A 19,741-nucleotide genomic window follows, 5' to 3' on the forward strand; every position below is an offset into this window, starting at 1 on the left:
TTTGTTCAGAAGATACATAATAATTTTTTTTGTTTAGCAACATCTTTCTATAACTTTATATCAGCATTCTTCATGTGTTCTCTCAAAATATATTCTTGTGGTTTATTCTAAAATATTTACCATTTTTATTGATTGTTTCCCACATACCTAGTACTGTGTTAACTATCAGGAAATATCAAAAATGAACAAATGAATGAAAAAAGAGTCAGTGATTTGAAGAAATCTATGCTTATTGAGGGGAAAGAATTTGTCATAAAAACGTATAAAATAGGCCGGGCGCGGTGGCTCACGCCTGTAATCCCAGCACTTTGGGAGGCTGAGGTGGGCAGATCACGAGGTCAGGAGATCGAGACCATCCTGGCTAACACAGTGAAACCCCGTCTCTACTGAAAAAAAAAAAAATTAACCGGGCGTGGTAATGGGCGCCTGTAGTCCCAGCTACTCGGGAGGCTGAGGCAGGAGAATGGCGTGAACCCGGGAGGCGGTGCTTGCAGGGAGCCGAGATCGCGCCACTGCACTCCAGCTTGGGCAACAGAGTGAGACTCCGTCTCAAAAAAAAAAAAAAAAAACCTTATAAAATATTACACAAAAGTGTATGCATAGCAGTTGAAATCTAGTGCTAAAAGTAGTCAGAGAACAAAGAAGCATGGTAGGCCAGAATGCTCAGGGTAAGTGTAAACTAAAATATAGGACTCAAGCTCTGTGGAAGTCAGAAAGGAAAGGAAAAGGGCATTCCAGGCAGGGACACAGCAGGTGCAAAGATCGGGAAGTAGAGATGAGCTGTCTTTTGAGTAAAAGCTATTGGATGTTTCCGACACAGTGAGGCCTGGAGCATGTATTAATAGTTGTGTGTAGTTGGACGTTGGTAGAATGTCTTCACGATCAACTGTATTTCATATCTGACTTCCTTTACTAGAACAGAGTAGACTGCACACTATGGAGAACAGATCATGCTTTTGTTACCCCACATGGCTCAGGAGTCTATTTCGTTCATAACAAGAAACAAACAAACCTGATTTCTTTGGTCTGTATCCCAGTGATTCCAATAATTGCCAAAGATTTTTTTTTTTTTGCTAAAGATTTCATGCTTAGCAGAGTGCTTTGAACTTAATGCATACTCCATAAATGTGTGTTCAACAAAAATAAATATTGCTTTTCTCCCCATTCCCCACTGAACTTGTTGAACAACTTTTTTACCACATTGATATGTGTATTCAGATTGCAGGTTTCTATCTAGTCTGATTTTCCCTACCAAACTACTTTTTTAATTAATGGGAGTCTGTATTAAAAATTGAAAATAAGATGGAGAATACGACTAATTCTGCTTCATAGTAAATAGTGCTAGTATAAAGTTCCAATAAAGATGTCAGAAGATTTATAAGATTGAAATTAGTTTCTTAATCTCTGTTACTTAATATTTCAAGTATATTTTCTGAAAATTTGGAAATCAGTATCTTATTTAATACAATTTGATAGTTCATGGAAAATTAAAATCTGGAGAGGTTTTCTGTCTTCTATTAGTAATGGGTCATTTCATCTGTGTTATATGGGGAAAAGATAAAATCACCAGTCAAAAATATATTAATTTGAGCTTCACTAAGATATTTCTTTTTTCTTCACAAACAGCACTTTAGGTACCTTGAATGCAGAGTGTAATAGTGTAAAATATATATGAATATTTTGGCCAGGCACATTGGCTCACACCTGTAATCCCAGCAATTTGCAAAGGTGAAGTAAGTAGATCACTTGAGGCCATGAGTTTGAGGCCAGCCCAGGCAACACAGTGAGACCTCCATCTCTACAAAAAAAATAAAAATAAACAATTTAGCTGGGCATGGTAGGGCATGCCATACTCCTAGCTTCCCAGGAGACTGAGGTTGGAGGATCACTTGAGCCCAGGAATCAAGGGTACAGTGAGCTATGATTATGCCACTGCACTCCAGCCTGGGCGACAAAGTAAGACACTGTCTAAAAAAAAAAAAGAAATCACTTTGATGGTTTTGTGTATATGTTTTATATCTATTAAATGTTCTGATAAAAACTGTCAATCTTAACTATTTTGAAATGCTAAGTAATGTTAGGTATCTGACCTACTAACATCTGTTCGAAGTTAATTCACTAAAATATGCAAATTTTGGTAACATAATATACTAGGGGTATTATGTGCTGAATCACAAGGTGATAGTTTTAGTTCATTCTTCAAGGTTTATGTGAATTATTCAAATTCCAGTGAAGCTAATTTGTAAATAATATGATTTCACTAGCCAATATATAAACATTTTAGACCTTTGTAAAAGCTACAGCCTGAGAAAAGGTTTAAAAATCTAATGTCATACCAATAACAGTGCTAATAGTAATGTAGTCCTTATGAATTTTTCCAAGTTTATATATTTAAACATTTTTAAACAGCTTAATTAGGTAATATTAAAATATCGTTAAACTCACCTCTTTAAAATGTATGATTCAATGGTTTTTAAAGTGTTCTACTATTTCCATAATGATGTTGAGTGTTTTTTTGTGTGCTTGTTGGGCAGTTGTATATCTTTTTTGGATAAATATGTGTTCAAATTCTTTGCTGCCTATTTTTTAATTGGGTTATTTGTCTTTCTATTATTGAGCTGTGGTTTTGTTTGTTTTGTTTTAAGGAGCAGAGAGTGTAATAGGCAAGAAAGATGGGAGAAGGCAGAAGGACGAAGCTCCCCGTACAGAGACAGAGGGAGGGGGCCTCCAAAGCTGAAAGAGGAGAACCCGACTTGTGTGTTTTTATATATTCTAGATACAAGTCTAGATCTTATCAGATATCTGATTTGCAATTGTTTTCTCCCATTCTGTGAGTTATCTTCTCACTTTCATGATGGTATCTTTTTTAAAGTGGAAAAGTTGTTAATTTCAATGAAGCCCAATTCATCTATTTTTTCTCTTATTGCTTGCACTTTCAGTATCATATCTAAGAAGGCATTGCCTAACCCAGCAGCATGTTGATTTACTCCTAGATTTTTGTCTAAGTATTTAACAAAATTAAAGGACTCATGCTTCCCAGTTACAAAACTTTAATGAAAAGCTACAAGAATCAAGAGAATCTGGTACTGCCATGAGAACAGACATATAGTTCAATGGAATTGAACTGAGAACCCAGAAATCTTACGTTTACGATCAATGGATTTTAGAAAAGGATCCTAAGACTTTTCAATGAGCGAAGAATAGTCCTTCCAACAGATAGTGCTAGGACAATTGAATATTGAATATCCACATACAGAAAGTCAAGTTGAACCTTTTTCTAACACTATACACAAAAATGAACTCATAAGGGACCATAGATGTCAGTGTAAGAACTATAAAATTCTTAGAAGAAAATATTTAACTATGTTTCTAACCTGTTTTTAATGAGATATTAATCCTAAAGTTTTATAATAAATCTTCTATTTTGCCTAGTTTACCTAACTCAAGATTTTCCCCTTATATGTTATATAAACCTTCAGAGGAAGCAGATTTTAGCCAAAAGACAGAACAAATTCAAAGTGAGAAAATCCAGTTATCTTTCCTAGTTCTGCCCAGCATTTGCTATATGGCCTCGGGCATTTCAATTACCCACCTAGGACTTGGTTTCTCTTGTTTACCATTTGGGTAAGTTCACTAGATCATCTTTAAGACTGTAGCCAGCCAGGCATGGTGGGTGGCTCACGCCTGTAATCCCAGCACTTTGGGGGATATATATATATATATGATATATATTTATGCATATAGATATATATAATATATATAATTCTCTTGATTTTATGTAAATATATATGTATTTTAAGTTATATATGTATTTTAAAATAAATATATATGTGTGTGTGTGTGTATATATATGTTTAGCCGGGCATGGTGTCACATGACTTTAATCCTAGCTACTCGGGAGGCTGAGGCAGGAGAATCACTTGAACCTGGGAGTTGGAGGTTGCGTGAGCAGAGATCGCACCATTACACTCCAGCCTGGGCAACAAGAGCGAAAGTCCGTCTGGAAAAAAAAAAAAAGTTTGTAGCCAGACCCAGGAATGGAATAATACACATTCCTAGGTTTTCATTATAAAGACTGTGATGAAAAGGCGTAAATTAAATAATCAGATTACCATTGATTGATAGGACCTATGTCTACAAGTTTAAAACAGTCATCACTTTTTTCATCACGCCTGATGGATAATTACAGGTGACGTAGTTATCAACACTTAGCACATAGACGTGAAAACATTCACTGCTTATACAACAGATGGACTACAGATACTGAATCTTGTCATACATTAAATAATATGCCTTGAAATCATTTTCCAGATGTTTTATGGTATAATTTACATGAGCCATACCATAAGTTTTTAAGATGCAAAAATGACTTCAACAAGGAAGATTTTCAAAGGTTTTTTGTTTTTTGAAGGCAAATTTTTGAAAGCTTCTTGAAGAGTTAGAACCTGAAAAGTACCAAAGGTATACCCAACCAAATGGCACAGGATCAAAAGCAATATAGAAAAGGACTTCACATAAACACAATTGTTTTGGTTGGGGGTAGGGAGAAGAAAAGCAATATGAATTCTCTCTTGATCTTAAACTCAAATTTGAAGGTTGCTGAAGATGCCCACTAACCCAGAATGGAGGCCTTCTGGTACCAGATTGCCTTTTAAGTGTACTGTCACATGCTGTATAAAACTGCACTACAAAGTATAACTAACCAATATGCAAATGACCTTCATCCATAATTTAGCCTATACTATCTTAATTTTTTTTACTTACAAGCTTTTTGGTATTATTTATAAGGTCCTTTTGGGAAATTAATGCCAAGTAGTGTCATTGGGCTACTTATTTTCTAGAACCAAAAAAGATTTGATTACAGATTTATTTATTTGTTTGTGACAAGAGTAGAATTGGTATTTACCCACAGTACAGTGAACATTAGCAACATATTCAACCTCAATGCCAACATGTTTTAATTTACCATTTTATATTCTATGAGATGCTGCCTTCTTCCCATTAAGTCATAGTTATTGGTACATCCTCTGTCGATCCATCTGCCCATCCAGCCACCCATTCATCCTTCTCTACCTGTATATCTCATATTTCCCTCCAAAATGGTTTGAGATTTCATTATCCCATTTGAGGCTAAGGTAGGTAAAGAGAATCCAGGATGCAGCTGAACAACATGTGATTGGTGGGATTTACTTGCTACTAGAAATCCATCTAATCATTCAACAAATATTGAACACCTATTCTACTCCTGGCATAGTATTAAGAGTCGGGTTTACATAAAATCAAGAGATATGGTCCCATCTTTTAAAAATGTAATAAAGATATAAGCACAAAACAAATATATTAGAAAATAATTACACTAACCACCAATTAAGGAAAAATACTTAAATAATGTCCCGGAAATGAAGATTGCTCTTAGATTGATTAAGTGTATTTTTCAACACAGTCTTTTTTTTGAGAGAGAGATTCGCTGTTGTTGCCCAGGCTGGAGTACCAGTGGTGCGATCTCAGCTCACCACAACCTCCGCCTCCCTGGTTTAAGCGATTCTCCTGCCTCAGCTCTTGAGAAGCTGAGATTACAGGCATGCACCACCACGCCTGGCTAATTTTTTGTATTTTTAGTAGAGACAGGGTTTCTCCATGTTGGTCAGGCTGGTCTTGAACTCCCGACCTCAGGTGATCCGCCCGCCTCGGCCTCCCAAAGTGCTGGAATTACAGGCGTGAGCCACCATGCCTGGCCAAAACAGTCTTTATATAGGCTTATGTGAATAGAAATTTGGGTTAGGTGCAGTGGAAAAGGAGAAGCTGCGGTGCTAAAGGCCGCTTAGGAAATGAAAGCCCATTTCACAGAGAAGATACCTCTGAGCTGTCTTGAAAGAAGACAGTGTTTGCCTGGCATATTGGTGAGTGAGATACTTTGGTTAGAAGGAGGGGTATGTTTAAAGCGGAGTATGTAAATACTGAGTTAGGAGATAAAAGGCAGGTTGATTTATTTACAATGTTATATTATTAGAGTATAAACTTCAAAAGAAAAGTCTAACAGGGTGAGGACCACAGACAGGTAGGGTTTAAGTGTTGAGAAACCTTGGATATTATAATCTAAATATCTGTAAAATATATAACTAGAATACATGAGCAAAAGTAAAAGATAGATATGAACCCATTAGAGCTGTAACAGTGGAGCAGGAAGACCTGTTCTTTGAGTACCATGGAGTACTTAGAAGGGAATGAGTTTTGAGTTAGTAGAAAACAAAAAATCTAGCAAATAAGAAGGATTCAAAAGGAGTGATCTCCTTCTCACTGAAGGTATTCGGACTGGACCTTCTTAACCATAGGTTAGAAATGCTGTTGAAGGGATTCTTGTATCAGCTGTGATATTGCACTAACTTTTTAAAGGCATTTTGCAATGTTAAGATTCTTTGAAATATTTTTCAAAACATTTCACCAGCTGTGTAACTATATTTTGGAGAAATCAAAGGGATTTTAATTCCGTGGTCTTGAAAGCATGTATCAGGCCGGGCGCCGTGGCTTAAGCCTGTAATCCCAGCACTTTGGGAGGCCGAGACGGGCGGATCACGAGGTCAGGAGATCGAGCCCATCCTGGCTAACCTGGTGAAACCCCGTCTCTACTAAAAAGTACAAAAAAATTAGCCGGGCGAGGTGGCGGGCGCCTGTAGTCCCAGCTACTCGGGAGGCTGAGGCAGGAGAATGGCGTAAACCCGGGAGGCGGAGCTTGCAGTGAGCTGAGATCCAGCCACTGCACTCCAGCCTGGGCGACAGAGCGAAACTCCGTCTCAAAAAAAAAAAAGCATGTATCAAGTCCAGTGTTTTCATATCAATATGTCAGAACTTGCTCCATTCATAGTTGCGCAGATAAGCCAAACTTTCTCCATAGTTTCTGCCACAGTCTGGTTTCAATTCTGCTCATGTGGGCCTTCTGTAGGATAGTTTCTGTGGCCCGCATGTCTCTCATTCCTCATCAGTCTGCCGTAATCTCCACTTTCCAGGATATTTACCTAGTTAGGAGGGTCCCTTTGACACTTGTTTCTGTATCCACTCACCTTTCTCTTGCATGACCTGCTCACTCTTGAAGCTATTTCTATGTTCTCTCAATATATCTTCTCTCAGGTGTGCTTATCAAAGGCTTACACTACCACAGCAGATGACCAATTTTGCTGTGTACGTCATTGCTTTAAGTTTTTTATTTGCTTGTGACATTAAGGTTATAAGTAAACTATATAAATTTACACTACTCCTACTTATAGAAGTTCATTCATCAGAGAAATGCTTCGGGGTTATCTACAGCGTGACACACATGCTCCCGAGCACTAAAGACTAACACTGCAATGATTGCGACGTTTGCCTTGTGAGGCTTACCTTCTGATAAGAAGAGACCAGTTATAAACAGGGAAAACAAATAAAAACATAAATAATAGTATTTCAAATAGTGATGTGCCACAGAGCAAACAAAAGGGCAAAGAATAGTGACTTAGTGGAATGGCCTGACACTTAGCTGTCATGGTCAAGGGAGCAGTCAGAGAGATCGGCATTTGGGCCAATGCAAAAGTGATGGGAAGAGGCAGCAAGCCGGGGGGAATGGCAAGAGCCAAGGCCCTGAGATGCTACTGACAGGGCTTCTTCAGAGGTGAAGGAGAGTCAGGGTTTAAAAAGGTCTTAAAGCCCTTGCTAATGTAACTGAATGTAATTCTAATTGCAGTGAGAAGCTATTCAAGAATTTTATCTAAAGGAAGTAATTTACTAGAAAAAATAAAGACTTAGGTGTGTCACTATGTAGTAACAAATGTTACATTAAAACTCATTAGGATAAATGCCTTGTAGCTTGAAGGTTTAGATGGAAAGTGAGATTGGCGTTTTCAGTCAAACAGAACTCAAGTGTTTCAGTTTAACCACTCATGAATATTGCTCCAAATAAATTAAATGACCTACATCAAAGAGTGTCATTAGCAGTTTTAATTATCCAATTTTTAAAAATTAAAGATGGTTGGCATTAGTTTATAGCAGTAGTTGGTTCTTTGCTCTTCTCGATAGTTTGTGGTGTGTTCTTACCAGATGTTACTGTTATTATCCGAATGAAAATAGATTCAGGTGACATTGTAGATCATAATTGTCATTGAATCTGAATATATTCATTCTCGAAACCCTCATCAACAAAGCTAGCATCTGTTGGAAAGAAAATCACCCCTGTTTTTGGTCATATGCTCATTGTTTTCCCATTTAAGTTCTGTCACTCCTGCATTATTACAGCATAAAACTACGTTCTTTTTTTCATCAAAATGTTACCACTGTGTAGTTTCATTTCTACATAGTTCATTTCTACATAGCTTGTTGCTTGTTGCTAGCAGCTGTATATGCTCAGAAGGACATGGTCATTTAAATATTGAGTGAAAATAGCTTTGGACATTATTTCTTTTCTTCTCGGGCTCTATCCAAGATGACAGGACATTTTTTGGTATTATAGCCACAATGGAAGAATGTGTGGGGCATTGAGGTTTCCTATATTAGCAAAGTATCATTCAGTACTTTGAACCCAGCTACAACTTCAGATTCTATCTGTGCTTTTAGCATGCCTGATATCTACTTGCTCTTCTGCATCTGGTGCAGGTAAACTGAGATAAATTTTATATTTTAATATCTTGTGATTTGTTAAAATGGATGTAGATCCAGCAATCCCTCTTCTGGGTATATACCTGCTTTTGTTTTAATTCTGGAGATTTCTGTCATAATTTTCAAGCAGCTCAGAAGTTGTCTTATTGTCCGTAGCAACTAGTAGTGTAAATTGTTTTCTTTTATTTCCAGGAAATGCTTCCAGACTGCACACTTTTACTTAGAGGACAGTACATCCCCTAGAGTAATATCTACACCTCCAACACCTATCTTTCCAATTTCAGGTAATGGCTTAAAGTGTGACCATGAGTAGCTGGTAGATATTGAACAAAAAGCACAATGTTGAAAGGTTTGTTTTTACTGGTACGCTATGCAAATTGCTATAATGTAGGTTAGTAAATTTTTGTGTTGCCCCAAATATTTATTACATCATGTTTGAGGTACTTAGGTTTATGTTCTGTCCTCATTAATTTTAAACATTCTTAACCATAAAGATGATATTGCAAAATTAATTTATAATTGTCCAGGTGTATTATGTTAAAAACATAAACATTTATAGCAATAAAATATTAGTTAAGAATAATGGTGACTTTTACTCATTCCCATTATGTTAATGGAAACCCAAGCAACAAAAGTCAGATTAAGTCATGGAAACCCAAGCAACAAAAGTCAGATTAAGTCAATGCAGAAAATGTGGATAGGAAAAAAACGACAAAAATAAGGATAAAGTCTTGTTCGTTTCTGATTACTTGAGCTTATGTGAGAAAAGGTGGTTTTTCTTTTTTTTTTAACCTACGTTAGAAAAAAAGATCTATAAAATTGTGATGGTAATAGTAGGAAAAGCCATGAAAACAAAGAATGTATGGTTGCTTGAAATAATCTCTCAGAATGTTGAACAGTTGAATATTTGGGAAGACTTTAGCTATTTTTGTCATAATTTATCTGAATAACAGTATTCAAAGGTAGCCAGGGTCATTTTGTTAAAGTCATCCATTAACCCTAGAGTTTACACTATAAGTAAAATCATAGCCAGTCATTTTTAATATAAATTCAAGGGATGCATGTGCAGGTTTGCTACATGAACATATTGCATATTCAAGCCACTTATTTAATTGACATTTTATAATGTCTTAGATTGAAAAGTTACAACAAAAAATAGTGTTCTAGAATTGTGTGATCTGGAAAATAGAGGACAATAAAAGGAACAGAACTTAAGAAACTAGGAATACAAAAGGAGAAATTCATCTATGCGGCCATTTTACAGATGGCACTTTTTAAATTCTCTGACTGATGCTTCATAGTCTATTGCTAGAGGCTCAAGTTCTACATGATGTTATCCTCTGAAATCTGATGACTTAAAAAAAAACAGAAAAAAAGACAAACATTTTATTTATATTTTACATTTATATGTTGATGTTTGTTATATGTTTATATCATATATGATATATATTATTTATATATTTAACTATGTATGATATTTTCTTTTTGTGCCTTATAAACTTAGAAATTACAAGTGTTTGCTATTTTTCTTCTTTTGTCCAGTCTGTGTCTCTAAGCACCAGTGTTTTATTTGTTTTTCTAGTTTATATTAAAATACTGTTATTTTAGTACTACAGTGTCTCATTAACTTATTTAGAATTTTTAGACCAACAGCTCTCAGTTATCTGTTACATTTTGATTCCCTTCACTTCCAAACATGTCTCTTCTGCATACTCCGTCAGCATGAGTATGCAAATTAATTAAAATTTTATTCAAAGTGCAACACCGTTTTTTTGTTTTGTTTTGTTTTGTTTTGTTTGAGACGGAGTCTCAGTCTTTGCTCAGGCTGGAGTGCAGTGGCACAATCTCGGTTCACTGCAAGCTCCGCCTCCTGGGTTCAGGACATTCTCCTGCCTCAGCCTCCCGAATAGCTGGGACTTCGGGCCCCGCCACCACGCCCAGCTAATTTTTTGTATTTTTAGTAGAGATGGGGTTTCACCGTGTTAGCCAGGATAGTCTCGATCTCCTGACTTTGTGATCCGCCCGCCTCGACCTTCCAAAGTGCTGGGATTACAGGCGTGAGCCACCGCGTGCAGCCCATGGTTTGTTTTTAATAAATAAAATAATACAAAATCAGAACCTAGTCCAGGAGATCCAAGCTCCCCTGTTTTGAAAATCAAAAGAGTGGTGATCCAAGGGCGTTTCCTTATCTCACTTGTTCAGCTCTCAAAGATTCCCTCTTGATCACCTCAATATGCATGTTTTCGTGTAAAAATCAGAAAGCAAAATGAATGTTAATCTCACTTACATGCAGACCAATTAATAAAAGAAATTACCAAAATATCTGACTGTCAATAAAACGTAGTAGTCTACTTATAAAAGGAGTTTAGCTGCGCAGGATAACATCAAGGGGTTTGAAGGACATTTCTAAGACTAATGACTTCCATGTGACAAATCATCTCTGTTTTCTTATCTAATTATAAAAGCTTCTTCTAAGCAAGATCCTTCTATAAGTGTGAAGGTTGAATTACACCTTTGTCTCGTGTTTCTTAAGCTTGACTGACTAATTCAATTTTAGTATTCAGATCCACTCATCTAAGAGACAGAACAGATGGATTCCAATTTTTTTTAGTCAGCAAATTCTTGGTAACTGAAGCTTTAAAATATTAGATGGCCTGAATACTGAACATCTGTTGATATAAATAACTGTTCCTAGTGAAATGTGTTTGATGTCTCCTTGTCAGAGAAATCACTTGTAAAATTGCATACTATGAACTAGTAATATGTTCAGTCTAAGAAAGTCTTTCCAGGAAAAGAAAAAAAAAAAATCAGAGCCAGTTAAAATAACTTGGCCCCTTCACAATTAATTAACAGATCCAATGACTTTGTTTACATAGCATATTTTCAAGTTAGAATTCTTGAAATTTTACAGATTAAAAGTCCCAAAGGCTTTTGACATTATCCTTAATGAATATTCGACATATAAATGTTTTCTATTATTTATAGAGAGAAGGAAAAAATGTTTTCAAATGTAAATATCTAACTATTTGACTGTAAGACATTAAATTGTACAGTTTTAGAAAACTGAAATTGCACTATTATGCTTGGTCCACAGGAAAATTGAAACTATATTATTTCTGCATTTTTTCTCAGAATTTACATGCAACATCCAGGCTTGTTAAAGAAAGTTGTCTATCAGAAGATATAGTCCACTGATAAGGAGTGGGGCTATGGTGGTATTTATAAATTAACATTGAAAATAAATGATTTTATCTTTAGGGAAAAGAGATTGCTGAACAAATCAGATTTCTGAAATACAGGTTTTGATTGATAATAAATGTAGAGAAAATCGGCAATTGTTGCTTAGCAATTGAATGCTGAGATTTAGTTAGAATTATACAAATAATTGAACTTTGAAGTTGTTTCAGAAGCTACTTTATAAATAATAGGTACGTTTATTTCTGTTAAATTATGCTTTCTAACACAATTTTTTTATTCACGTAGATGATGTTGGAGCAATTCCAATAAAGCACTTTCCAAAGCATGTTGCAGACTTACATGCAAGTAGTGGGTTTACTGAAGAATTTGAGGTATGATTTTAATATGTCTATTTTAAATAATATATAGAAAATAGTATATTTAAAAGATTCAGCAATAGACTATTTCTTGACCTAAAGATAGTGAAACTATTTGCATTTCTAGTAAGAATGTTAGTTCCATAATTACATATGTGTTTAGGAGATGTGTTATAGTTACCATATAATTTAGAAAATTGGTTTTCTATTTTAAAAGCCAAGTTGTACTGGTGGAAAAATAAAAAGAAAAAATTGTTCATTTTCTTCCATAAAGTACAAATCTTTAATACTCTTTTTTAAAATCTGGATTAATAACAGTGATTCTTTTTAATTTTCTAAATTATATAAATTATACTAAACTACTAAATTACATGATTTCCAGCCAAATTACCTACAAATTCTTAACTGTGATTTGTACACCAGTGTATGCAAAAGCATTTAGATAACACTTTCATTATACCAGGTAAAAAATGTATCTTTTCAAGAAAATACGCATTTCTAAAAAAAATTCGAACTTCAAAATCAGTAAGTTTTTCCAATGATATTCTGTTAAAATACTCTTAGATAGAAGGGCAGAGAAATTTACTGCAAATTTATCGTGGCCCACTGAACTATCAGCTAAGCAGATTTTTCAAAATAGAGAGCTATAAGCACAAAGGTAACAATAAAAACCACAAAAATAAAAGCTATCCTTTGTGAACACCTTCCTATATGTCATTGGGCTATGTACTTTCACATTCAACTTTCACCCATCTCTGGGAGTTACATGTCATTATTTCTATTCATATTTTTGATGAAGTCAAACTTCATAGAACTTAATTAACAACTGATAAATAGCGAAGTCTGTGATTTAAAAACTTGTGTCCTTTCCACTGTAGCTGTGAGCAGGCAAGCAGTCTTCAGCCTCCCCTCTGGCCATTCCCAACTAGAAAGCTTTCATATTGCATTTTTGCTTCCCTCTCGCCTAACCCCAGTGGCTCTGTGGACCTCCCTCTTTGAAGTACTTTGAACTATGAGCCTAATCACAATATCCACTCCCTCCTGATTTTCTTTCCCCACTGCACCCAGCAATTGCTTCCCAGGGCTCACACCTATCATGATTTATTTGGGGAGGCAAAATGTTATAGATTAGAAAGCTTTAAGAAATCAAAAGAAAGAGAGGTATGATATGTTTTTACTAACTTAAAAATAATAGAAGCCAATTTATTTAATTCTAAAAGAAATCTGAATCATAGCTACATTGAATAAGAAAGCAGTGTGAGGCAGTACTAAGTAGGGTGGAATAATATAAAGAATTACATGTCTAAAACATCAAATTATTTTTTATTATTTTGATAGACTAGAGGTTACGCATGCTATAGTGTTAACTCAATGTTAATTTCAGTGTTAACTGATAGAAATTATCAGGCTAACATCCAACAAAATAAGAAAAAATAGACAATTTGTAAGTCACTGACAATATATGCAGATTCATGGTTTTCATAACTATTTTGAATATTATTAAGCAGTCAAAAATAATTAAATTAATAAAATAACCTTATGCTTTCACTTTAAAAGTTTTTTCTTAATTCCATCTCTTTTAACTCACTGCCTGATTCAAGAAAATTTTTCATTAACTGAATAATTAGCTTAGTAACTAATAGCGTTATACCTTTTAAGTGGTTCATACATCAAATTGCTTTTAATTGTTCAGAATGACTTGCTACAAAAGAAGCCTTAAAAGGTTACGTGGAGAGAGACTGGGCCATTTGCTGATGAATCAGATTTGTATTTGGGTTATTGACTTTCTCAGAAATTATAAGGTTTTTATTTTATTATATAATACTAAATAATTATAAATTCTAAACTGATATATATAGTTAGAAAATATTTCTGAAGGCATATTAACTCATTTTTCATAAAAAAAATTGGCAGAAATCAGTTTTCTGTACTTATTAAAGTTTAAACAAAAAGATCTACTAATTAAATATTTAAAGGGTTATGCTATCTAAATTTTGTTACAAAATGATGTAGTGTGTATGACTTTTAAAATTTTTAGGAAATGGTTAATGTTTTGATAGCCTAATTCTGTTACAAACCACCTAATAGGAAGCTGTTTACTTTTTAAAATAACCCCCCCCAAAAAAATAAAAACAAAAAAGCATACCACTAATTCAGAGTTTCAAATAGTGCTACTACAGCCAAATAAAATAAAATTTGAATATTAGCCAATCCAACTAATATGACAAAATGTATCATGAAATATGTGGTTCCTCTCATCTGCATTTTTAAAATCATCATATTATGACGTCACTATCTCCTTTTAAAAGTGTTATTTTTTCTTTTACATAATCTTAAAGTTCCAAATTATTAGACATTTTGATTTGCATGCAACTGTTTGAAACATTCTGTTGTGTTAGTATTTGACAAATGTTATTTATTGCATGATCATAGTTTTCCATTGTAAACCTAATATGAACGCTTTTTTTTCTCATTTGTCGTGTGCTGTGGAATTTGATTTCTTTACTTTTTTGGCATTCATTCCCTCATTAGACACTGAAAGAGTTTTACCAGGTAAGGCATTATTTCACTGCATTTTCTTTTAGCCAAGAAGTAGTTGTAACATTTAAAAAATTTCATTTGATAGATTATTTTGTTTGTTTTGTCTTCCTTATTATAATTTAAGGCACGTTGTTTGAAAGAATGTGTGTTAAAATGGTTTACATATAATTCTTTACAGGAAGTGCAGAGCTGTACTGTTGACTTAGGTATTACAGCAGACAGCTCCAACCATCCAGACAACAAGCACAAGAATCGATACATAAATATCGTTGCCTGTAAGTATATTTTTAAATCGGCTCTGACTTCAATATCATTGCCATTTTGGTCCCTTTTAAAAACGTCCTGAAGTCATCTGAGAGCTGACCTTAGTGTGGCTGTTTCGGGGCCTTTTTATCAGGGAATAGTAAGACTCGTGTTAGATAATATGTAGCATTATATCACTCTGACTTAAATTCCTTCTACAATTAATAACATCTGTTTCATTTAAACAAAACAAACTTGAATTTTAATCCATTTCTTTCTTTTGTTTTTTCTTTCACGGACTGTACATCTCCCTTTGTGGTTTTTGTCGTTATATATACGACTTGGTCCTATTTTCACCTAGGATTTGCTTACTTCTGCGTGAATTTACCAGCCGAATGACATTTTCTTTCAACTTTCTCTTTTTTCTTCTACCTTTACCTGTTTCCTCCCTTTCTTGGCATTCTTTCTGGGGTCTTACAAAGAATTAGTTGGATTCTTTCTTTTAATTCTTTCTTTCTCTTTGTTTTCTTAGTCATTCTGTCTCCCTTTCTCTTCAATGAGCAGCTATCTGGCTTTTTTCATTAGCGCAATTTTACCTAATATTTCTCTATGAAATTACTGTCTTTCGTCTGTCTTTTTACAGCACTTCTGGTTGCATTTATTCCCTATTATTTTGGTTTATATTCCCCTTCATCTCCTAAAATTCATCTTCATGTTCCCTCCCCACTCCACAAACAAACAAACGAACGAACAAATAAACATTCTACTTATACCTTTTCTATATATTCAGTGGTGTGGCCCTTCCTGGCTTCATAAGAGCGTGGTATTACCAACGAGGTTATTTAAATTCTGGTTTCATTCTAGTTCTGAAAACGAATGGAGCTGCACTCTTTTCCCTGTTACTATCATGATCTCTTATATAGTTTGTATAGATGTTGCCTTTGTTTCCACAGAGTTTACACTAATTTTTATTTTTTAGTAGAGGGCTTTATATTTGTCTTCCTGAACTGCGTCTTTCCTGCCTACACATAAAACTCACTTGCTTCTTGAGATAAAATTATTAGACTTTCCTCTACAAGCTAAATAGAATATACCCATCAGGTAATTAAGGAGGGGATAGAGATGAACATTTGATGAACACCTACTATGTGGCTGGCACTGTAAATAAGTTATTTCATTTAATCCCTGAAACAACCAGGCAAGATAGGAAAGTTTCCTATTTTAGAGATAAAGAAAAACAATCCAGAAATTCTAAAACTATTAAAACCAAACTACAACAGTAGATCACCCTGACATTGAGACCCATCTGTCAGTTGCCATACATCTCTTTGCACATACATTCCTGTATCAGTATGACCTGTTACCATCGCAGAAGTTTTCATATCCCAGAGTATCTCTTTAACTTGTTATGCTTTGGTCTGTATTCACTTCTTCATCCTTGAAAAGAATAATCTTCCCAGTGAAACTACCATGTTTCCTTCAAGTAATACTTTATTTCTCCAAATAAATATAGTTTTTCTGTAGAACTGAATTTAATCTTAAACTCCTTTAATCATACTTTGAATTACCATAGTTATACCGTATATCAATTACCAGATTTTGCATCCATCCTGTTTTAATTGGCAGTGTGCTATGTACCTCCTCAGTGCTTGGCCAGCTGTTCTCCTGCCTCCTTTTGAAGCAGTTTCTCTTTGAGGCTCCTCCTGAAAGAGCTGTTTGCTGTAACTATTCACATAAACTTCCTAGGGAACCTTTGGCTTTCTTCTCTATCTCTTCTTCCTTCATCAGCCTCCTGTTCATCCTTCCCTAGCTTTGTGAGCCCCACCCCACCGCCCACCATCACGTTTCCATCTCTTTGAGAAGCTCTCCACTGTTCACAGCCCTTGTAACCAACCTTAAAATTCCATCTAAGAGACCAACTTCAGACGTCAATCTCTATGGAAACTTTTATCTCAAACCAGAACAATTTCTATTTTTATATCCCTTTACCTCATTGCACCTCTCACCTGACACCTGTGTATATACCCTAGTTTCACCTATTACCTTTGAAATGTTCCTGAGGGTGGAGATTCTTTTTATATTTGTCTTGTTATCTTTCTCGTCTCTGTATCCCCACAAAGCCTATTAAAGTAAGTGATTTATTGCGTTGATTTTAATGGTATGAAATAAATTATTATGCAAATATGAATGATCATTATGCTGAAAAGTAGTCTGTGCTACAGTGAAATATATTCTTTTTGTATTACAGATGATCATAGCAGGGTTAAGCTTGCACAGCTTGCTGAAAAAGACGGCAAACTGACTGATTACATCAATGCCAATTATGTTGATGTAAGCATGTTTTAATTGAAAATTTTGTAGAAATTATATTAGACTGAATTATTATGCCATAATACCATACATACATACACTAGTGCTTAATGTCATGTTATTTGATAGAGAATAAAAATGGTAAATTAACAGTAAATAATTTTTAAGAGAGCCTATGACTAAAACATTTCATATTGAATGATACTCAAGCTATTTTACTTGGTTTATCTCCTGAGTGAGGAAAGGAATTCATGATGGGAGTGTACCTTCAGGGTAGAATAGGTAGATTCAGAAAGGTTTCTAACTCTTTAAATGTGAAGAGCAAGGCCAATACTTATTTTAAGTTTCCATTAACTCCTGGCACAATGATGTGCATTTAGCAGATGAACAAAAAAATGTCCATAGTAGTAATGATTAAAAGGCCAATATGATTATTAATCCAGTTATCAACCTTTATAATTTTGGATATTCCTCAGGATACCCAGCTTTGTGAAACTTACTGGGACTCTCCAGAGACTGTACACCACTCACTAACTTATTGGTTTTTCACTGTGATCACCTGAATCTCAGCGGAACTCAGTTATTTCCCTACCACCCACCTCTCAGTCGAGCTGGCTTCAGGTTAATACTGTGTGGAACACTGAATTCAAATAAATGAGTACATAAGTATAAAGTCGGTTTGTTACAGGCAATTGTTCCATGCTTCCTGCGGAGGAAATATACATGTCAGAATGAACATGAGATCTGGAGTTAGAGCTGATTTTGAATCCCATCTCTGGCACTGGCTAGCTGTGGGACTTTGGAAAGCCCCTTAACTCCTCTGAGCTTCTTCATGTCCACCTCAGGGTTGATGCTTCCATTTTGTGTGGATGAAAGATTAAGGTTCACGTTCTGTATTAGTCTATGAAGGACACTGCTATGAAGGAATGCCCAAGACTGGGTAATTTATGAAGAAAAGAGGTTTAGTTGACTCATAGTTCTGCATGGCTAGGGAGGTCTCCGGAAACTTACAGTCATGGTGAAAGGCACCTCTTCACAGGGTGGCAGGAGAGAAAATGAGTGCCCAGTGAAGGAGAAAAGCCCCTTTTAAAACCATCAGATCTTATGAGAACTCACTCTCATGAGAGCAGCATGGGGGAAGCCACACTCATGATTCAATTATTTCCACCTGGTTCCTCCCACAACACACAGGAATTATGGAAACTGCAATTTAAGATGAGATTTGGGTGGGGAAACAGCCAATCCATATTATGTTCATAAAACATCTTGTACAAACTGGGACACAGTGATGAATTGCTAATAATGATTAGCACTTCTCAGTACCTTGGAGTAAGGAGGTTACACTCCAGATGCCTTTTTAGCTGCTGTGGACATCTGAGCCCATTGCCTAAAATACATTTCAAAGCAGTACTTTCAAAGACTTGATTTTAAGCATAGCAAATAGACTGCAAATGGATTAAATACACTTGGAGTGCAAATGCACAGAATTATAGTTATGTCAAAAGCAAAGAGAGCTCTTTCTTTTTCTTTTCTTTTTCTTTTTTTTTTTTACAAAAGTGATAGGGATCCTTCTGCTTCCTAACCAAGAGTATTTTCTAACCAAGAGTAGCTATCTTAGTACCATCAAATTTCTCCAACTTCGCAAGTCTGTTTTTTATGGTTTTCTTTTATAGAAAAAGTATGCTGACCTTAAAAACTTAGGTATTGTACAGTTAAAGATGACATATAAATCAGTTAGTAGGAAACATTTATCATTTAATTTTTCAGGGCTACAACAGACCAAAAGCTTATATTGCTGCCCAAGGCCCACTGAAATCCACAGCTGAAGATTTCTGGAGAATGATATGGGAACATAACGTGGAAGTTATTGTCATGATAACAAACCTCGTGGAGAAAGGAAGGGTATGTAGACAATCTGTTATGTCATCCCCTTAAGACTAATTAGAGGTACTTTAAATTAGTTTTAATAGAGTCAGCATTAGGAAAGAGCCAAAGTTTTAGGAGTTAGTTGATATTCTTTTCCAGTAAATATGACAGCTACAGGGAAACTGTTAATACTGTTAGTCAAAGAGTTTCATTACAAATCATGCTATTTGCCTTTTAAATGCATTCTTCATACTGTGAGAGAAGTAAATGTGACTCATTGAAAAGCAATGTAGAGTGAAATCAATTTTAATTCACAGGACATGGATTTTAGTCTCAGCTCTGTAACCTGAATCTTCTGACTCACTTGCCTCATCTGAAAGGGGAAAATTTAGGCTACCTCATCTTGGTCTCGTTCAACTCTCAGATTCTATCCCTAGGCTGCTCCACAACTAATTTCAATCGCTTATTAAAAAAAAAAAACAAAAAACCTTTAGAAGAGTGAAGGAGTCCTTTCCTGTCACCATCTCAGAACTTTACTGATTTCAGGGAATGACTTTTACATAGAGCATTTGAAATGCAGAAGTAACATCTACATTTTCTTTTGC

General features: G+C 35.1%; 1 protein-coding gene across 3 annotated transcripts in view; it reads left to right on the forward strand.

The window, feature by feature from the left end:
- The window catches only part of PTPRZ1 (protein tyrosine phosphatase, receptor-type, Z polypeptide 1), a 209,151-nt gene that overhangs the window by 167,409 nt on the left and 22,001 nt on the right, over nt 1–19,741 (forward strand). For 2 of the 3 annotated variants that reach the window (XM_011937398.1, XM_011937399.1), the window contains exons 14-19: nt 8,815–8,906; nt 12,106–12,191; nt 14,709–14,729; nt 14,896–14,992; nt 17,209–17,291; nt 19,038–19,172. In XM_011937398.1, coding sequence (XP_011792788.1) covers nt 8,815–8,906; nt 12,106–12,191; nt 14,709–14,729; nt 14,896–14,992; nt 17,209–17,291; nt 19,038–19,172 — 514 coding nt within the window. The remainder of the gene's footprint in view (nt 1–8,814; nt 8,907–12,105; nt 12,192–14,708; nt 14,730–14,895; nt 14,993–17,208; nt 17,292–19,037; nt 19,173–19,741) is intronic. The other variant, XM_011937400.1, reaches the window with a different exon arrangement.

The sequence above is a fragment of the Colobus angolensis genome, unplaced genomic scaffold (genome assembly GCF_000951035.1).
Source record: "Colobus angolensis palliatus isolate OR3802 unplaced genomic scaffold, Cang.pa_1.0 Scaffold163, whole genome shotgun sequence".
In the NCBI taxonomy this organism is placed as follows: Eukaryota; Metazoa; Chordata; class Mammalia; order Primates; family Cercopithecidae; genus Colobus; species Colobus angolensis.